Source organism: Zootoca vivipara, chromosome 11 (genome assembly GCF_965207765.1).
Source record: "Zootoca vivipara chromosome 11, rZooViv2.hap1.1, whole genome shotgun sequence".
Lineage (NCBI taxonomy): Eukaryota > Metazoa > Chordata > Lepidosauria > Squamata > Lacertidae > Zootoca > Zootoca vivipara.
In genome coordinates, this window is record NC_142594.1 from 54,971,642 (window position 1) to 54,992,674 (window position 21,033).

The 21,033-nt window shown below is 44.8% G+C and overlaps 2 protein-coding genes across 6 annotated transcripts in view; one reads left to right on the top strand and one right to left on the bottom strand.

Moving 5' to 3' along the window:
• NBEAL2 (neurobeachin like 2) overlaps nt 1–21,033 on the top strand; it is a 191,056-nt gene that overhangs the window by 98,784 nt on the left and 71,239 nt on the right. For 4 of the 5 annotated variants that reach the window (XM_060281001.2, XM_060281002.2, XM_060281004.2 and 1 more), the window contains exons 9-10: nt 2,118–2,224; nt 6,671–6,739. In XM_060281001.2, the coding sequence (XP_060136984.2) occupies nt 2,118–2,224; nt 6,671–6,739 (176 nt within the window). The remainder of the gene's footprint in view (nt 1–2,117; nt 2,225–6,670; nt 6,740–21,033) is intronic. The other variant, XM_060281005.2, reaches the window with a different exon arrangement.
• LOC148684321 (uncharacterized) lies at nt 11,029–14,047 on the bottom strand. The gene has a single exon (XM_088654273.1). It carries the CDS (start codon nt 13,430–13,432, stop codon nt 12,320–12,322), a length of 1,113 nt encoding a protein of 370 aa, XP_088510399.1. The 5' UTR covers nt 13,433–14,047; the 3' UTR covers nt 11,029–12,319.

A 21,033-nucleotide genomic window follows, 5' to 3' on the forward strand; every position in this document is an offset into this window, starting at 1 on the left:
GGTCACCTGAATGGACACACCGGCCCTGCTGCCAACTTCAGTAATCTCTGACGGATGCATCACAAGGACCGTAGAGTTGCTAGAATAGGCAAGGTCCCTTCTGGAGCCTTTGCTTTTGACATCTGTGAATTGGGCCTGATCGGTGCAGGGAAGCAAATAGTGCTTGGCACGCATTTCTCAGAGCCTCGCAATTGTTCATCCTAGCATGCCTTTGTGCAGTGCCCAGTGCCAGATTTACATATAAGCTAAACAAGCTATAGCTTAGGGACCCACTCTCTTGGGGGCCCCCCAAAAAATTAAATGAAAAAAACCTGAATGTACATTTCCAAAATATAAGATAGAAAACAAATAAAAAAAACCTACATACAGCAACAGTGTTTAGTGTTGTGTAGGCTCCTAGGATGTAAGTCATGGGCCCCGCCTGCTAGCCTGCTCCCTAAAATATCACTGGTTTGCTCCTTTCTATATATATATATAGGGTGCCTACATTCTGCATGTGCAAATGGCTTTACGTACCTGTTAGGTCCATAAATCACCATGTAGCTTATATTCAGCACGAAAAACAGCAACAACTTGCTGTTGACGAAGGACAGCTGGACATATAAAGGGCCCCATTACCTTCAATAGCTTAAGGCATCATCAAACCTAAATCCGGCCCTGGCAGCGCTTGTTACCAGGATTGAGGCATGATCACCTCTGCCGCCTGTCCCAGGTATCGGCAGTCCTAGGCAAAGGTTGGCCTAAGCTTCACCAGCAGGATCCAAGCACGGCAAGCCTCCCAACCGGAAGGGGCTGGCCAGAGGTCATGTTTTGAGATGAGTCCCTCCCCAACGGAGGAAGGGGGTCTGAAGTTCAAGGATTTCATAAAGTCGCGTGATAGTTAAAAAGGTAAAGGGACCCCTGACCATTAGGTCCAGTCGTGACCGACTCTGGGGTTGCGGCGCTCATCTTGCGTTATTGGTCAAGGAAGCCGGCGTACAGCTTCCAGGTCATGTGGCCAGCATGACAAAGCCGCTTCTGGCGAGCCAGAGCAGCGCATGGAAACGCCGTTTACCTTTCCGCCAGAGTGGTACCTATTTATCTACTTGCACTCTGACGTGCTTTCGAACTGCTAGGTGGGCAGGAGCTGGGACCGAGCAATGGGAGCTCACCCCGTCGCAGGGATTCGAACCGCCGACCTTCTGATCGACAAGCCCTAGGCTCAGTGGTTTAACCACAGCGCCACCTGCGTCCCAAGTTAGGATGGGTTAACCAGCCCTTTATCGCATTACCCAGGCTGAGTGTGCATGTTTCATTCATCTCAACCTCGTCCCATCTCTTTTTCTTTTTTGTCTTCTGCCTTTTAACATATACATTCACAGTTTTAATTCTATTAATGCTTAATCCCCCCCCCATTTTTAATACTTAAGTCTTATTGAATTTTCACAACATCCGATTAATTTCAAATTCGTTCTACATCTCTCTGATCATTTGACATCCCACCTTCCCTTCCATGCTGTTTTTATCCCCATTCCTTTCACTTACTGCATAATATCACATATTTCATCTCATTTAAATGTAGAATCATAGAATCATAGAGTTGGAAGAGACCACAAGGGCCATCCAGTCCAACCCCCTGCCGAGCAGGAAACACCATCAAAGCATTCCTGACATATGGCCGTCAAGCCTCCGCTTAAAGACCTCCAAAGAAGGAGACTCCACCACACTCCTTGGTAGCAAATTCCACTGCCGAACAGCTCTTACTGTCAGGAAGTTCTTCCTAATGTTTAGGTGGAATCTTCTTTCTTGTAGTTTGAATCCATTGCTCCATGTCCGCTTCTCTGGAGCAGCAGAAAACAACCTTTCATCCTCCTCCATATGACATCCTTTTATATATTTGAACATGGCTATCATATCACCCCTTAACCTTCTCTTCTCCAGGCTAAACATACCCAGCTCCCTAAGCCGTTCCTCATAAGGCATCGTTTCCAGGCCTTTGACCATTTTGGTTGCCCTCCTCATCAATCTAAAGCTTTATACTTTGTGTCTGAGCATCGTTCTGAGCATCCCCTGGCTAGCTCTGGCTGGTTGTGTGCTGGTGGTTTAGTGAGATCCTTTGTCTTCTGTCTCCGCTGCAGATGCCATTCCGGAAATGTTAAACTGTGATGACCGTCCCGTCCTGCAGGCCATCTTCCTGAGCAACAACTGCTTTGAGCACATCATACGCCTGATCCAGAACAGTAAGGTACAGTAACAATATAGTACCATCCTTGGGGGGTTTGGCTTTGCATTCACTTCAGTCCTATCAAATGGCTTTTAAAATAAATAAAGAATAAATCCTGCTTTTGGAAAGGAGTCTGGCTAACGACGACTCCCAAGGCAGTGCTAGTTTCACAAGAGATGCTCAAATCGCTCTTTGAATATCTCCTATCGGCACACACACCCCCGACTGAAAACCATTGCATTTTGTGGGCCTTTTTTGCTCCCCTTGCTCCCCTGAGCTCCTAGGAGAAAAAGCAGAATAAAAGTAGAACAGATAACATTGCAGATGAGGGTCTGAGATGCCTAAAGCTGAGCTCACGAGCTCAGAACCAGGGGTGTTCTAGTTCACAGCAGCCAGGAAAAGTTAACAATCTCCAGGGTGCAAAATTGAGGCATTTCAAGTGGCAGGAGCCGTTACGCTTGTCAGGTGGGAGAAGTATTATTTGGCAAAGACGAGGATGCTGAAACCTGATAAACCGCGGCTGGTGACCTGCCGTTCGTCCCAAAACTGGGTGCCTCTCCCTTGATTTACTGTGCCAAGGTGTTTCTTCTCTGGTGTGGAACCAGGGCTAGACGGCTGCAGCTTTCAGGAAGGAGATATTCTCCGAATAGCGCTGTGCCAGAAGGAGAAGAGACCCATCGTAGACCATGCACTGTTTTCGCCACTAAGGGAAGGAGTTTGGATATTCATCTGGTTTTACATGTGATTGGCAGTCACTTACAACACCCTCTTTCATAGAGTTGTAGAATTTCAGCATTGAAAGGGACCCCCCAGGGTCATCTAGTCCAACCCCCTGCAATGCAGGAATACTACTACTAATAATATTAGTAATACTAATAATGCAGTAATTAGTATTAGTAATACTAATAATGCAGGAATACTAATATACTAATACTAATAATACTACTACAGTGATACCTCTACTTACGAATGTTTCTACTTACGAACGGAGCTCCATCCGCCATCTTGGATGCGGTTTAGATAGGATTATTTCTACTTACGAATTTTTAGATAGGGTTCCTTCTCCTTACGGATTTTTTCTCCCAATGCATTCCTATGCGATTCGACTTACAATTTTTTTCGACTTGCCAATGTGCATTCAGAACGCATTAAATTTGTAAGTAGAGGTACCACTGTAATAATTATTATAAATAATATAAAATATATCAGGGGTTGCCAACTTCCAAGAGATAGCAATCTACTCACAGAGTTAAAAACTGCCAGTGATCTACCCCCTTTTTGGGGGTTCAGGTCAAAGTTGATGAGCTTTTTTGCTTTTTTTTAGGAAGGGGAAAGCCACGTTTTTAGGGGTCCAGGGCCAAAATGTTTAGCTTCTTTAGGGGGAGCCAAACTTGTTGCACTTCTTGGGGGGCCCCAGTGATCCACCACAGATGCCCAGTAATCTACCAGTAGATCACGATCTAATATTATTTATTTATTTATTTATTTATTTATTTATTTATACCCCGCCCATCTGGATGGGTTTCCCCCCGCCACTCTGGGCGGCTTCCAACAAATACAAAAATACATTAAAATATCTACCTGCTGGACATGCCTGAAATATATTACTTAGACCCTGCCTATCTGGCAGACCTCCCCAGCCACTCTGGGCGACTTCCAACATTATTGGGCACATTATTGGGCGAGAGCAAAAAAATAAGAAACGCCATTTAATTCCACGAAAAGTATAAACATGCCCTAAAGATACAGATAAAATTGCTCAAGTGCACTAATGCGTGATCTCAAACGCTCGAGACAGATTCCTAAACATCCAGCTGATGTGACGAAACAGTGAATAGATTTATTATACTGCTCCCTGTTCCTCGTCACATTGTTTTGCTGCTTTGGCATCGTTCTGGACTGTCCGAGAACATATATTGTTGTGTCTGAGTGATGTTATCCCTGTTTTTATTGTACCTTTATACTGCTTCGCGTGATCGGAGTAGCAGTTTATTCTTGCAGGTTTTTGCAGCCGTTTACGTACATCTTTTTGCTTAGGCCAAGGGTGGAGGTTGCGAATTGCATACCCCTTTGGGGCCTTGCTGATGTACCTGTAGCTGGGGTACCTGCAAACACTGGGCGGGGGAGAGAGAGAGAGAGATGCTAGGCAGATTCATTCCCACAAACCTTACATCCTGCAAAAGGCTGAACCAGCTTGTTCTGCCTCCTCCCCCCCCCCCCACTGCTGAACTGACCTCCCGGAGGTGCTAAGCTCCCATTTTAGCCGTAATTGCTTTGAAGCTGTTTCCCACAATCCCCCTTAGGAATCTTAACCAGGCTTTTCTCCTCTTCTACCCTGTGATTTAAGCATCAGTGTAATGCCTGCACCGTGGGGCGTCTCTGGGAAATGGCTTTATAGTCTGTGCTTACTGTTTTCAGCAGCCGACAGGCATTTTTATTCATTCGACGCATACAGTCGGGCCATAGCTGCCAAGTCTCCCGTTTCCCCGGGAAATCCCCATTTTTCCAGCTGTTCCTAGCTGAAAAAACGGATTTTTTTTTTTCCCCGGTTTATTCTGGTGCGGCGGCCATTTTGGAACTGGGCGGCGCATGCTCAGAAGCGACTTTTGATGCTGCTCTGCCCAGTTCGAAAATGGCTGCAGTGCGACTTCTGGCGCGGCGGCCATTTTGTAACTGGGCAAAGCAGCATCAAAAGTCACTTCTGAGCATGCTCCGCCCAGTTCCAAAATGGCGGCAGCGCTACTTCCGGTCTGCTATTTCCGGCCCGGCCCCTTATTTCTCTGACAGCAACTTGGCAGGTATGAGTCGGACTCATGTTCAAAGATTCTTGGGCTTTATTTGTGTGCGCGCACGCATACGCATGTTGGGACAAGCGTCGTGGAATAACAACAACAGCAATAACAACTTGCCCCAGCCACACTCCCAACAAAAATATTAAAAGCACACACAAAAAAGCAACCTTTAAAAACTTCCCTGAGCAGGGCTGCCTCCAGATGTCTTCTCAAGGTTCTGTCGCTCTTTATCTCCTTGACATCTGATGGGAGGGCGTTCCACAGGGTAGGCGACACTGCCGAGAAAACCCCCTCTGCCTGCTTCTAAGTGACATCACTTTTTCACGGTGAGGAAACTGCCAGAAGGCCCTCAGAGGTGGACTTCAGTGTCCGGGCTGGACGATGGGGGTTGGAGACTCTCCTTTGGGTACACAGGGCTGAGACTGTTTAGAGCAGGCACCCCCAAACTCCGGCCCTCCAGATGTTTTGGACTACAATTCCCATCATCCCTGACCACTGGGCCTGTTAGCTAGGGATCATGGGAGTTGTAGGCCAAAACATCTGGAGCGCCGCAGTTTGGGGGTACCTGGTTTAGAGTTTTGAGGCTATTATTATTATTTATTACACTGGTACCTTGGTTCTCAAACCTAATCCGTTCCAGAAGTCCGTTCCAAAACCAAAGCGTTCCAAAACCAAGGTGCGCTTACCCATAGAAAGTAATGCAAAATGGATTAATCCGATCCAGGCTTTTAAAAACAACCCCTAAAACAGCAATTTAACATGAATTTTACTATCTGATGAGGCCATTGATCCATAAAATGAAAGCAATAAACAATGTACTGCAGTCACACAATTAATCAGTAGCTGTATGGGTTCCATACAGCCACAGTCACACAAAAACGAAACAAAAAAGAGGTGTAAAAACAAAAACGTAAAATAAACAGCAAATGTATTTGCTCAACGTAACACTCAAAACGGAAGCGTGGCACTCAAATCGGAAGCGTAACACTCAAAACGGAGCACGTTCGGCTTCCGGAAAAAGTTCGCAAACCGGAACACTTTCTTCCGGGTTTGCAGTGTTTGGGTTCCAAATTGTTTGCGTACCAAGGTGTTTGAGAACCAAGGTACCACTGTATTAAGATGCACGTATGGGGACTGGATTCTTCACACGTGCATCAAGAAGAGAGCATCTGGCCCCCCTATTAGAAATGTCATATGCCCAGCCTCTTGGGTTTCTCGTATTTTGCAAAGCACGAAGCCCGCACTTCTAAGGCCAGCCTTGCAGCCCTTTGGGCTCGAAATGCAGCTGAGCTTCTCAGGAGGTGGGTTTTGGTGCTCCATATGCTGCCGTTCTTACGCTTCTGCAGATTCATAGCATGCACGTGGTCCTAACTTTGGCCGTTTCTCATGGTGGTGGAACGCAGACTTGTCGTGTAGCATAGGAGCGAATGCTAGGACAGGGGTTCAGGTAACCTCAGGTGCCTTAGCCTCAACCAGCCTGTGCATTTGACCTGCCAAGAGCTTTCTACATTTGGCAACAATGCAAGATGTAATACAGCGCTGGCCCTCAACACAGCTGTGGCTAGTCCTGGCCTAGCCTGCGGTCTGTCCTCCTCCTCCTCCTCCTCCTTCCTCCCTTGATTCCCTCTCTCTTCTCCCTTGAATGATGTTGGTTTTCTGACCCCGTTTCCGACAGCTCTACCTGAGTGGGGAGTGCAAAGCGTCCGGGGACGATTCTGCAGGGACCGAGATGGATACCCACCAGGTATTGCCTGCAGCTTGTGGTGCGTGAGATGATGGGCTTTGCACGTGGGCTTGCATGCGTTCTCCTTTTTTCCTTCACGGGCCACAGAGGGATTTCCCGGGATTTAAAAGGAGGGGATTTAAATAATACGGAAGGGATAGACTATGCCAGCATGGAAGCTGCCTCTGCTCTTCCCTCTTCAGTCCTCTTCTGGTTCTGGGAGACATTGGTGCAGGAGAGGGTGGGGAAGCACCCGGCCCTTCACTTGCCTGGCCTGCCTCATCATCCTCTTCCTCCAGCTCTGAAGCGTCCTACGACTCAGATTCTTGTCTCCTGGCCGGTACAGGTCCCCACAAATCCCCGACCTGGCTCTCCTGAGTCAGGCTCCCGACTCCCTTTTCCCAGTTCACACTTCTCAGCATCCTGCCAGTCCTTGAGATTCACACAGCACCTTGAATTTTATTTGTTCTTTTGCACTCAGTTTGCCGTATCGAGGCGAACTCGCTTAGTTTTCCTTTGTGTGGACAGTCCCGAGCTGAGCTGTGTCCACATGAGAGGGCCCAGGCATGCAACATTTGCCACACAACATTTTCTTTCTTTTTTTTTTGGATTTTTTTTTTTTATAATTATTTTATTAAAGATTTTCTTAGATTACAAAGGTAGTGCAATGTCTCGGTTTTTTTTTTTCATGCATCATTTTTACACATCAATTTTTAACTTGTTGAGACATTATGAGGAAGGGGGGAAAGGGGGGGAAAGAGGTAGGTGGGATGGGGAGTTGGGTGTGGTGGATTGCCGATGTTTCTGTTTTTCTTGATATGTGTAGGGGTTCGGCGTCAGCGTCGTTTGTGCAGGTTCTCTGTTGTTTGTTCGTGCTTCTTTGTTGGTGAGAGAGGTCAGGATGTGTCTTAGAATGTGGTTGTTTGTTTATGGTTGGCTGTGATGATCCTTAATTTCTTGCGTGAGTGGGGAGGGAGGGTGTTTTGATCAAGTTAGCCATATTGATTTGTATGCTGACGGTAAGTGTTTGTCATTGTCCTGTTGGGTTGTATAAGTGATGAAGGGGAACCATACTGGGGTGAAGGTGTCTTCTTCTGTTTGTCCCCGTGTCAGTTTCAGCTTACTGGTCAGTTTTTCTAGCAGGGCTGTTTCCCATACAACTTGGTACCATTGGTCCAAGCCCACTCCCGATAAGTCCCTCCAGTGCCTGGCTATGATGCTTCTGGTTGCTGACAACAGATGGATTATAAGTTCTTTATGATTTGCGTGAGCGTTGTTATCTTGAAAGATATTTAGTAAAACCAATTCTGGGGTAATTTCTAGCACTTGCTTAGTTATGTTACAAATTTCTTGCATGGATGTCTTCCAGAATGATTGAATTTTAGGGCACTCCCACCACATGTGGAGGTACGTGCCTGTGGAAGTGCATCCTCTCCAACATTTTGATGAGATTCCTGATCGTATTAGTGATAATTTTCGTGGAGTCAGGTACCATCTGTGAGTTAGTTTCAATGAGAGTTCTTTTCTTTTCATTGATATAGATTTGAAAGGGGGTTTCGACCACATTTTAGTCCATTGGGTAGGGTTGATTTCATATCCTATGTCATCCTCCCATTGTCGTTTTATCTTGTCCAGGGGATCTATGGGATTCTGAATCAGTATCTTGTAAATTGCAGATACCATCCCTTTTCCGTGTCCTTTTGGCAATTGGAGGAGGCTTTCGAAAGCTGTCAGGGGTCTAGTTGCTGCTGGTTTTACAGTTGGGTTGTTCAGAAAGGCATGTAGTTGATGTTGTGCTAACCAGGACATTGGGATGTCTTCTAGTTTGTCCTGTATTTCTTGTGGTGACAAAGGTTTGTTGTCTTTATAAAAGTCTATTAAGCGATGTAAACCTTTGGTTTGCCAGGTCTTCATCTGGAGGTTTTGTGCTGCATGATGGAACAAGGGATGGTAAGCCAGGGGAATTAATGGGGATGGGGATGGAGATAGTTTACTAGTTTCTGCTTTCCATGCTTTGAACATGGTTTGTGTGTATCTGTTGAGTGTTGTGGGAATCTTCCTTAATTTGTTTGGGAGAAATGGATATGCTGTGGTGCAGATATTTTCAATTGAGTCCCTCTCCAGATGTACCCATTGTTTTGTCTCGTCTTGTAGTATATATGGGATTATATGGCGTATTTGGTTGGCGTTGTAGTATGTTTCTATGTTGGGGATTCCCCATCCTCCTACTGAGGTGGGGAGGTGAAGGTATTTGGTGCCAATCCTTGGTTTTTTATGTGAGAAAATAAAAGAATGTAATTTTCCCTGCCATTTGCGAAGTTGGGTTGGGGGGATCCAGATTGGGAGGGTTTGGAATAAGTATGTCAGTTTTGGGAGGGTGACCATTTTGACGATGGCTATTCTGTCTGAAAGAGTGAAACTCATACTGTCCCATTTCTTTAGGTCTTTGTTTATTTGTCGCCACATGGGCTTGTAATTATGGAGGTATAATTTATTGAGGTTCTTGGTTATTTGTACCCCTAGATATCTGAATTTGGTATGACAAAGTTTTATTTTGGTGATATTAGTAAGTTCTTTTTGGATATGGGGAGGGGTGTTGAAGCACATGGCTTCTGATTTTCCAAAGTTTACCTGTAGGCCCGACACCATTGCAAATGTGTTGAGTTCTCTGATTAGGGAGGTTGCTGTATTTAATGGGTCTGATGTTGTGACCATCAGGTCATCTGCAAAGAGCCCTAATTTATAATTTTTGCCTTTTATTTCCACTCCCTTGATGTCTGTGGCTGCTCGGATTCGGATTGCTAGGGGCTCCAAAGCTAGGATGAATAGGAATGGAGACAGCGGGCATCCTTGTTTTGTGCCTCTTTGAATTGCTATGGTGTTTGAGTCCATATTATTAATTCTGCATTTTGCTGAGGCTTGGGAATATATTTGTTTGAGGATTTGTAGGAAGTTGGGGCCAAATTTCATGTTAGTTAGTACTGCTAATAAGTATTTCCACTCCAAGCAATCAAAAGCTTTGAGGATATCTAGGGACATAATTGTCAGTGGAAGTTTAGTTGCCTTACTGTGGTTGATTAAGTTTAGTAGTTTCCTGATGGGGTCTGTAATATTGCGACCAGGGACGAAGCCAGTCTGGTCTGGGACTATTAAATTGCCTAGAAAGATTTTTAAACGATTGGCCAATATTGATGTGAATATCTTGTAATCCTGATTTATTAATGAAATTGGGCGGTAAGATTCTACTTTGAGGTTGTCCTTTAATGGTTTTGGGATGGAGACTATTTTAGATTGATTCCATGTTTTGGGAATGAGCCCCCCTTTCATGATATCATTGAATAGGCGTATCATGTAGGGCATCAGGGGTTCTTTGAATTTTTTATAGAATTCTGCCGTGAAGCCGTCTGGGCCCGGGGCTTTATGTGGTTTCAAGTTTTTAAGGACCGTATCTATTTCCTCAGGGGTGATAGGGCTGTCCATAAATTCCTGTTCCTCGTTGGTTAAGGTGGGCATGGTCAGTTCTACCAGGAATTTTCTAATTCCCTCCTCAGTTGGGTTGTGAGAAGTGTACAGATTGGAGTAGAATTCTGCAAATTCAGAGGTTATTTCTTTCGGGGAAAATGTCACGTTGCCGTCTTTTTTGGCGATGCAGTGTATTCTTGTTTTAAGTGCTTTTTTCCTGCATCTATTTGCTAATAGTCTGGAGTTTTTCCCTCCATACTCATAGAAGCGCTGTTTAGAATATAAAATATTGATCATTGTTTTGTTGATTTCTAAGGAGTCTAATTCTCTTCTCTTTTGTTCTAGAAGTTTAAGTAGTTTTTTGGAACCTGTTTGTTTGTAACGTGATGAGAGGGCAGTGATGTCTTGTTCTATTTTGTTAATTTTTGAAGAGGTTTGTTTTTTAAGGAGTGCTTTCTCTTTTATGCAAACTCCTCTGGTCACCGCTTTCATAGCGTCCCATAAGAGGGGGGTATTTATATTGTCTACATCATTCTCCTTAAAATAGTTTTGGAGAGTTTTTGTGATACTTGCTCTAATTTGGGTGTTTGTGGTTAGAATGGGACTGAAAGACCATGATGGAGTAGTTTGCGTTTCTTCACCTATTTTAACAGTGACTTCTACTGGGGCATGATCTGTGATTTTGATGCTGCCTATGTTTGTTGATTCTACCAAGGGGATCAGACCCTGTGTGAGCAGGATGCTGTCCAGTCTGGACGTTGTACCATGACGTCCGGACTGGAATGTGTGGGTGATGTCTCCCGGGTTGTGTTCGCCCCAAATGTCATAAAGACCCCTGTTTTTTAACATTTTTAGTAACTTGTAAGAAGCCTTAGTTGTTTGGGAGGGAGGGTTGAGGAGGGTTGCCTGTGAGTTTACAGGATGTGTGTTTTCCAGAGTTATGCCCTTAATATTTAAGTTAAGGTCGCCTCCTAGAATTGCTTCCCCCTCAGAGAAAGAAAGGAACTTGTTTAGTGTTTTTTGAAAGAATTCAAGTTGTCTCGAGTTAGGGCCATATAATGAGCCGATTGTCAGTTTAATTTTGCCATCTAGTATTCCTTTAATGAAAATGAATCTACCTTTTTTGTCCTTTAGGACTGTTGTGGCGTTGAAATTTAAGTCCCTACTAATTATTACAGCTACTCCGCGGGCCTTTCCTGAGCCTTGTGCTACCCATTGTTGACTAAAACGAGGGTCATTCAGGAGTTTGTTCCCTTTGGGTGGGTTGTGTATTTCTTGTAGGAAGGTGATGTGTGGTTTCATGGTATTTATGTATGAGGTGATACGTTTTCTCTTGATTGGGTTTCCCAGCCCCCTCACATTTAGTGTGATTGCTTTTAAGCTAGCCATCTTGTTTATTTATTCTGTAGGATGGTTCCTTGCCAACCCGTTTGGGTTGTCCTATGTCCCTCACTTCGTGTCGTGTATTGAACCATTGGAGTTGCGCTGACTTATGATGTGGCAGGTGGGGGTTCAATGGGATCAGAATTAGAATCGGGTTAAAGAGTGGGAGGTAAGTTATAGAGGGTTTCCTATATGTAGTTATATAGGTGTTCGTTTGGGGTATTTTGGACCTTTTGGCGATTAGCCGGTTGGTCCTTGGTCTCGGCTGATGTGAAGGGCTGTACTCAAGGACAGGCCTTCCCCTTTGTCGTTTGTGACAGGGGGTGATCAGCGAGACGGTGTAGAGTGGTTTTATAATGGTAGCGTCAGGTATAAGGTTCGTGAGCAATGTTGCCAATGTTAATAGCAACATCACTGATGTGTTAGAGTGTGTGTATGTGTTGGCGCGCTCTGGTGCCACCATGTTGTTGAATAGGTATCATGTTTTAGCCTGATAGTGAGTTGTGTTATGGATGTTGGGGGAGTTGTTTTTCTCTTGTTTGGTATGAAAGGGATACTGGAGATATAAGTTGTGGTTGATGGGGAATGTGATTGAGGTTATCTGGACTGGTGTTGGGGTGGGGTTGGGATGGGGGTAGGTTCTATGGAGGGGTGGTGTTGGGTGGGATATTGATGATGTTAGTTATGTTCAAGGCCTATGGGGAGGGGGGGGAGGGGAATCACCAGTCTTGCAGTTCGAGATGTTTTCCAGTTGCCTCATTCAGCTATGGTTGTTGTTGTAGTAGCAGTAGTAGTAGTAGGGTTGTTCTTCAGTGATGTTTTGGGTCGGTTGATCATGGTTTGGCGTCCTGTGGAGAATGTTCGGTAGAATGATTTTGTGCGCGATGGTAGATGATTGAATCGGCGAGTCTTGACGTATTGCTTCTGTTGTCTCTTTCCCCTCTTTACTTCCATCCATTCATGTACTGTTGTTCCATTTTCTTGATCTCGGCTGTCACTTGGTAAGTCTTTCTGTTGCTGGTTCGATGGAGGGTCGAGCCCAAGGTTCCTCAATAGTTGTTGGGTTTCCGTTTCGTTGGTAGCCATGTATTGCGTTGTATCGGTTGCCACGATGAGACGGAAGGGAAAGCCCCAACGGTACCGAATCCCTTTCTGCTGAAGAAGCTGAGTGTACGGACGTAGGCTTTTCCTCCGATTTAGGGTGTCCTGGGATAGATCTTGCAGGACCAATATGGAATTGTCTTTGTATCGGAGGTTGGTTGAGTTCCTGAGGCTGTTCCATATCTCCTCCTTTTTTCTGTAGCGTGAAAAGCACACTATGATGTCTCTTGGGTGGGCACCAGGTTTTGGCAGAGGTTTTAGAGCTCTGTGTGCCCTTTCCAGATCGGATACCTCGAGTGTCAGATTTGGGATTGTATCTTTCAACCAGCTCACAATTAGGTCTGCTGGGCTTTTCTCCTCAGCTTTTTCTGGGAAGTTGCGGAAGCGGATATTGCAGCGTCTGTTTCGGTCTTCGATGTCTGCTTGTTTAATTCTCAGTTCTTCGTTTTCTCTTTCCAGTTCGCACAATTTCTCATTCATGCGTGTGGTTTCATCCCGGTATTGCTCTATTGTTCTTTCTTGCAGTTGATTCTTCTTTTCTAGAGCTTCCACTCTGGAGGTAAGATTGCTGATTAGTAGCTGTATAGGGGTCGTTGCGTTTTCCACTGCAGCTTCCAATTTACTTGTCATCCTCTCTTCCATTTCTCTTAGGTGTTGTAATATTTCATCATTTTGAGGAGGTGTTGCGGTCTCAGTGTTTTTTGTCATCTTTTTAGTTGGTGACACCTTCATCTCCTTGACGTTTTTGGTTTGAGGTTTGTTTGGCATTCTCTTGGAGTGGGACGTGTTGCGATTAGAAGTTATGGCGATGATGATTTCTGGGTGTTGGATAATGGATTAATCAGGCGTTGTTGACTGGTGGCTTCTGCAGAGCGTTCAGTTTAGGCAATCATTTGTGTCATGCCTTGGCAATGTTATAAAGACTTCTCTGAGGTTGTCGTGTTCGCCTCAACAGTGCTGTCAAAGCGGTGGTCAGGTACTCAGAGAGGCGGGTAGACCAATGGACAGATAGACAAAAAACAAAAAACAAAAAACAGGTGAGAGCAGACAAACAAACAGGTGGGGAAAAGAAAGAAAAAGAAGAAAAGGGGGGGGGGTTCAATTCAGAGACGAGCAAAAGAGCACTCCAGCAAGCAAAGAAGGTATAAAACAAGAGTAGGGGTGGGGGGGGTGAGAAGTGAGGTAGGAGGGGGAGATAGGGAAGAGATGATTAAAGGGGAAATTGAGTGACTGGGAAGGGGTTTAAGGGGAAGGTTTATGTATTGGAATGAGGGGAATAAGATAAAGGTAAAATAGGGGTGTTTGTTGTAGAGGGAGGTGATAGATGGGAGGAAAGGTTTCCCTATTGGAGACAAGTTGATAAACAGACTAGATGGAGGGGTTCGATTTAAAAAGAAAAAAAGAAAAGAAAAGAAAAGAAAGGGGGGGGGGAGAAGGGACCGAAAAGGAAAGAGAGAGAAAGAACAGAAGACAAAGGTGGAGGTGGGAAGTAACAAGTGGAATGGAAGGTAAAAATAAGGAGAGGCTATGTAGGGAGGGTTAAGTGTCTGGGGAGGGTTTTAAGGAGTATTATGCAGTGAAGAAGAAGGAATAATATGAAGCTAAGGTAAAAAAGGTTAGGAAGGGTAGAACAACAGCTTTAAAAAGGTAAAAACGTAGTAAAAGGACTGGGAACTTGGGGGGGGAGAAGACGTTGGTATTGTCTTTGTTTTGTTATTTTTTAAAGGATTGAAGTGTATGCAAAGAGTGGGTGGAAGGTGGAGGGGGTAAATGGTAATAATACTAAGATATAGGTTAAAGAAAACAATTAAATAAATTATTATTAATAATAATAATATATTTTTTTTAAAAAAAGGGGGGAAGAGAAGGAAAAAATATATATTTCTATTTATTATTTTTATAGGGGAAAAATTTTTTATAAAAAGGGGAAAAAGGAGAAAAGAGAAGTATATATATAACTTATAAAAATATTTAAATATATATTACAAATAAAATCTAGGAAAAAAAATATTTATTTATTTATCTTTTTTTAAAAAAAAAATTTTTAAAAAAATAATTCAATCAAAAAATAAAATAAATTATTATTATTATATATATATATATTGTTAAAAAAAAACAATACTACCGTGTTTCCCCCTTTTTAAGGCGTAGTCATAAAATAAGCCATAGCAGCATTTCTAAGCATTTGAGAAATATAAACCGTACCCCGAAAATAAGCCATAGTGATAGGCGCTGTGCGGAAGAGATCACTGAGCTCCCCGAGTCAGCAGCAGCAACGCCGGCCGCAGCAGTGTTTGCTGAGTCCTTTCTTGCTTTTGGGACTTGGTTACTGTGCTGGCTTGGGATGGTGTGTGTGCAATTGCTGTTGCTGCTTCGTGTTTTTCAGCTGGATTCTCTGGGTTCTAAGCACTTTCCCCCGTTTGTTTGTGAAGCAGCACTCGGCTGCAGCCCCTGCCTCTCCCGACGGCTGCATGAATGCGAGGCTGGATTTGATCGCTATCTCCTTTTCCATTTCTTTTGTCTTTGAGCACCCGGCCCCGCCCCCTCTCCCCTTCGTGGAATGAAGAACGGAGTTTTAGCAGCATTTCCTCATTATAAAAAAAAGGTCAGGAACTTTTACTTTAACCTCAAAAATGGGATATTTCCTCTCTCTAAAAACAACTCTGACCTGAACACCAATATAACGGGGGTAGATCACCTCCAGTTTATAAATCCGCAAGTAGATCGCAGTCTCCTAGAAGTTGGGCTCTATACTTTGGCTGATTGCAAGCCTTTGCATCTTTAAAAAACAAAAACCATGCGCTTCTCAGTCTTAATTTTCCTTTAATTCATCCCCCTATACCCTCCTCCAACCATTGCCTCCTTCCATTCCTTACCCCCCTCCCTCTCTCCCCACTTCCCTCACTCCTGTGCGATCTCATTTAGTCATATACTTGCTTTTTCTGTTGTGTTGTCTATTTTATATTTAATATTATTACCCTTTATGATGTTATTTTTCCCCTTGCGATAATTATTTATTTTTTATCTTTAACTAACTTTCCTTTCCATATTTTTCCATATATAACTCAACACTTTCCCATTCCTTCTTAACTCTTTGGATAGAGTGCCCCCCCATTATTGTTGTTAATTTTACAATTCCTGGATTTTTTATGGAACCGAACAGCTCGGGTGCTTCAGAATGTGCCTTCTGTTGCTACAGGGCTATGGGGCTTCACTATTTGACCCCCCCCCCAGGTTGGGATTTTTAAAGTAGTTCTGTGGGTCCCAGGGCACAGAATCACCCCCGATCCTTTCCTTTGTCTAAACAGACCTATTCCCCCCTGACTTTGGAAGGCTGTGCTTCAAGGGTGATACCAGGGGTTTTTTAAGACCTGCGCCTCTTAAGGATTGTTACAGTCCATAACTTCCATTGCTTTCTACAGGGTTGGGGGTTTAAAGCACTGCCACCCCCACCCCACCCTGCAGGCGCTCGGAACTGGCAGCGCCAACAACGCGCCCAGCAATGTGCAGAAGAGAGCACCGAGCATCCTGAGCCAGTGGGTCCCAGTTGTACCAGCACTTTTTTTTTTAAAAAAAGACACCCCCTGAAAATAAGCCACTGTGTGTTTTTTTGAGGGAAAAAAGTTATAAGACGGTGTCTTAAAAAAGGGGAAACACGGTATATATATATTATATATAGAGAGAGAGGAAAAAAAAATATATTGAAAAATATAGGAAAATCGAGGCCTTTCCAATGGGCCTCCCTCTGGGCTCCTGGCACGCTAGACGGCGGGAAAGTGGGCTCAGGTCGGGCCTAGGCCTAGTTGCGTGTCACCTCGCGGCCTCAGTCCGTCCTACCTCTCCCGGGTATCGGCAGCTGTAGCGGCGGTAGCGGCGGCTGCTCGGCGACGGGACAGCTATGTTAGGACCTCTCTCCTTCCCCCCGCACCCCCCGCTAGCCCTTGGGTCTCCACAACATTTTCTCACTTTGGGCTTCTTCCTTCTCGCTGCCGCACATTGCTCGTTGGCATGGAAACACTGGTACAGTGGTACTTCGGTTTTCGGACATCTCCATTGCTGAACGTTTTGGGCCAAAAACCCAGAAGTAAATCCTTCCGTTTTGGGACACGCCTCGGAAGTCCAGCGGCTTCCACTGGGTGTGTCTGTTGTTTTTCACAATTTTCTCTATTGAATTGGCAGACCTCCCTTTGCGCCTCAGTTTTCTAATGTTTCGGAAGTCGAACAGTCTTCCGGAACAGATTACGTTTGAAAACCAAAGATTTCCCAGTGCTCTGTTTTTCCATGGAAAGCTTTTCTGTTTCGTAAGTTCCTCGGTGACTGCGAAAGGGCGCCAATTGCAAATTCAATCTTATGCAAGCTTGGCAGTTTTAGCTTTTCCTTCCTAATTGCAAGGAAAATAAACATGCTAAATTGGATTGATCGCTCTCTGGGGCACCAGAATAAATTCCAGGACAAGCTGAAAACTTTCTGAGGCAAAGCCACCCTGATTGGTATAGGAAATTTTTCCTCTTCCTGGTTTTCTAGAAAACCTCCACCGCTCCCTGAGAATTGGGAATTTTCAGTTTCTGTGACCTGTCAAGTGATCTGTAGCAAAATTCCTGCTGTGTCCACCTTTCAATAGCTCACCAGCCAAGCAATGCTTTAGCACGGGTCACCAGACATCAAAGTGTTTTGCTCTCCAAACCAACCTGACAATTGGAAATATGCGGTGTGGGTTAGTTTCTTCCCTCTTCTCACGAGTAGATTCATTTTCTCTTCTGTAGTTTGCCATAGTTGTGCTTCACACTTGAGTCCAAATGAGACCTAGCAGTGATTAGCATTAACTGGGTTTTTTCCCCAAACTGTGATTAAAATAATATGGTTGGTTTTGCATTGCAAGGTTGATAAGATTCTACAAACAATGATATAAGAGTATACAGACAGAATTATAAAGAGAGAAAGTTATCACTTCCTGCAGTATAAAGAAAGAAAGGGGAAATGAATTAATGAGCTTTTCTTAAATTGAATAGTCAATATTTAGATACCTTGCATTATTTCTGCTACATCCAAAATAGCTGCCAACATTAGGTTAATGAGAGCCAATATTGACTACTTGGGTGTATTACAGTCATACCTTGGTTTTCAAACGCCTTGGGAGTCTAATGTTATGGCTCCTGGACGATCGAAAGCCGGAAGTGATTGTTCTGGTTTTTGAACATTCTTTGGAACCCAAACGTCTGGCATGGCTTCTGATTGGCTGCAGGAGCCGCCTGCAGCCAATCGGAAGCTGCGCCTTGGTTCCCGAAAGTTTTGGAAGTTGGACGGACTTCTGGAATGGATTCCGTTCGACTTCCAAGATACCACTGTACTTTGCTCCTACAATAGTCAATAAAACATTATCAGTTTCTCCTGCATTTAACTTACTTTTGTCCTCCTCCTTTGGTGCCTGATTTTCCATAGACTGTCCCAGAATTCCGTATGCCAACCCGACTTCTGATTTGATCCCAAAACATCCCTATTTCCTACTCCACTGCTGCCACCACTGAGCTCGGAGAGGAGGATGAGCCGGCACTTGTTCTAAGCGGTAGCAGCGAAGGAACACCCCATTAAATTATTATTATTGGAAGCTTTTAATGTTTAATACAGTAGATTATTGTATTTTAATACAGTGGTACCTCGGGTTACAAATGCTTCAGGTTACAAACGCTTCAGGTTACAAACTCCGCTAACCCAGAAATACCGGTAGTACCTCAGGGTAAGAACTTTGCTTCAGGATGAGAACAGAAATTGTGCTCCGGCTGCGCGGTGGCAGCAGGAGGCCCATTAGCTAAAGTGGTACCTCAGGCTAAGAACAGTTTCAGGTTAAGAATGGACCTCTGGAACAAATTAAGTTCTTAACCAGAGGTACCACTGTATTCTGTTGGAAGCCCCATCGTTCTGCTTGGACACTGAGGTCCAGCTCCGAGGGCCTTCTTTGCGGTTCCCTCGCTGCGAGAAGCCAAGTTGCAGGGAACCAGGCAGAGGGCCTTCTCGGGAGTGGCGCCCGCCCTGTGGAACGCCCTCCCACCAGATGTCAAAGAGAAAAACAACTACCAGACTTTCAGAAGACACCTGAAGGCAGCCCTGTTTAGGGAAGCTTTTAATGTTTATTGTATTATTGTATTTTAATATTTTGTCGGAAGCTGCCCAGAGTGGCTGGGGAAACCCAGCCAGATGGGCGGGGTATTAATAAATTATTATTATTATTATTATTATTATTATTATTATTATTATTATTATTGCCTTGTCTTTGCCTCTCCATGACTCCCACGTCCTCCCTTCAGCAGCTTGTAGTGGCTACTGGAGAGCAGGAGATGAAGAAAGGCGAGGAGCAGAGCAGGGACCCAAAAAGGAGGTTTGGAGGAAAGTGAGAAATGTCCCTATTTTCATCTGAGGAATGTTGGAGGGCCTCGGCTTCGCACCTGGTTGGCCTCTGTGAGAACAGGATGCTGGACCGGATGGGACATGGGCCTCACCCAGCAGCCTCATCTCATGTTCTTAGGAGGAAACCGTGGTTGCAATTGTGCCCTCGCAATCTTGCTGTGACCCCCAGCAGCTTCCTTATGAGCAGTAAGCCGTTTTCGCTTCCCCAGAGAGTGGTTTTGGCCCAGCTCCACCGCAGCATCACTGACTTGGCAATAGCTATCATCCTCTGTAGCCGTGGAAACGGATAAAGGCTCTTTAGAAGCTGGGAGCTTTGGCTCCCAAACATTTAAGAAAATGCAGCGGTATGTCCCAGGAAAAAAGCCGGTTTGGGAGGGGAAGTCGCAGAGGGTAATCTCTTAACAAAAGGAAGGTGCCATCAGCCCTGCAGGTGAGGCAGCTGAAAAGTATTCACAGCTTGGAGTCTCTCCGGACAGCTTAATTATAGGAGCTGCCTTTCCAAACCAAGAAGCCATTTGTATCTTTCCCTGCTGGTTTTTGGACTAGAATTTGACTCCACCGGCTGGCCGATTCAAATTAATATGTGAGCTCCCACCTCCATCTCACCACTTCCTTGGTTTCCAATTTGCAAGGTTGATTTACAAGGTGTCAGACTGCTTCTGCATCGGCTGCTACCAGAATCCGGTTTCCTTTTTATTTTCACCAACAGAGACGTTTTTTATGCACACGTTCCCAAATATATATATAGTGCATTTTGGTATGCATTATTTTGTCTGGAGAACTGCACCCCAAGATTCAGAGAGGTGGTGGGTTTTGAAGGATAGTTGTTTCAGGAGCTACAAATTCTCGCGGTTCCCTCACTGCGAAAAGTGAAGCTACAGGGAACCAGGCAGAGGGCCTTCTCGGTGGTGGCACCCACCCTGTGGAACGCCCTCCCATCAGATGTCAAGGAGATAAACAACAATCTGACTTTTAGAAGACATCTGAAGGCAGCCCTGTTTAGGGAAGTTTTTAATGACTGATGTTTTGTCGCTTTATTAATCTGTTGGGAGCTGCCCAGAGTGGCTGGGGAAACCCAGCCAGATGGACAGGGTATAAATAATTTACTATTATTATTATTATTATTATTATTATTATTATTAAATTAGATGCCAAATTTCTCCTGCACCCTTTAGATTTCAGCACCGTCCTCTGTGTCTAAAGTTAGACCTCCGAACGTGCTATTGTTGATGGAGATTTCTATAATGCGTGTGCATGTTTGCGCATGACCACTAAGGCACTTGTGGCGCGCAACCCGCCATTTCACACTGGCAAGGTTTCTTTTGAATGTTCGGTAAACATTAATGACAGTGTTACATCTTTCTAGTGAGTCTTAGCCAATTCTTCTGCCCTCCCCCTGCACTGGGGGGTGGTGCTTTTTCCTCTACCACGGGTGACGCATGGGGGGTTGGACTAGATGGCTCTGCTGGTCCCTTCCAACTCCACAGTTCTAGGACCAGTTGCTCCATCCACCTGTCTTGTAATGACAGATCTTCTAGGCCAGACCCAAAAGATCTGACCCTGGCGCTACTGAATTTTTGTTTTCACCTCTTTTGGTTGGTCAGGGATTCTTCAGCTGGGATCCTGCATTGCAGTCGACCTTCGGGTCTCTCCAATTCTGCAATTCTGTAATTCTGCACAGGCTTTTATGCCGTGCTTTTATTATAGTGCTCTATTGGGTTTATGTTGTATTTCCAATATATAACGGTGGGCAGCCCTGGCAATTCTTGCTGTGAGACTTGGGGAGGGAGGGAGGGAGTTTGTAAGTAGTCCAGAATTGTGCCCCGATTGCCCATCCGAGAAATGACAGAGGATTGCATGTGATGGGTCAGGTATTGCCAGCCTGTTAGGGTCCCATTTCATCCTGTTGTTCCCTCTGCCCAGGGGCGACCCAGGATCAAAACTGGGGGCGGGGGGGCAAGAGAGGG

Excerpts from the sequence above, each read along its gene's own strand:
- LOC148684321 (XM_088654273.1), bottom strand. The coding sequence starts at position 13,432 with ATGCCAAACAAACCTCAAACCAAAAACGTCAAGGAGATGAAGGTGTCA.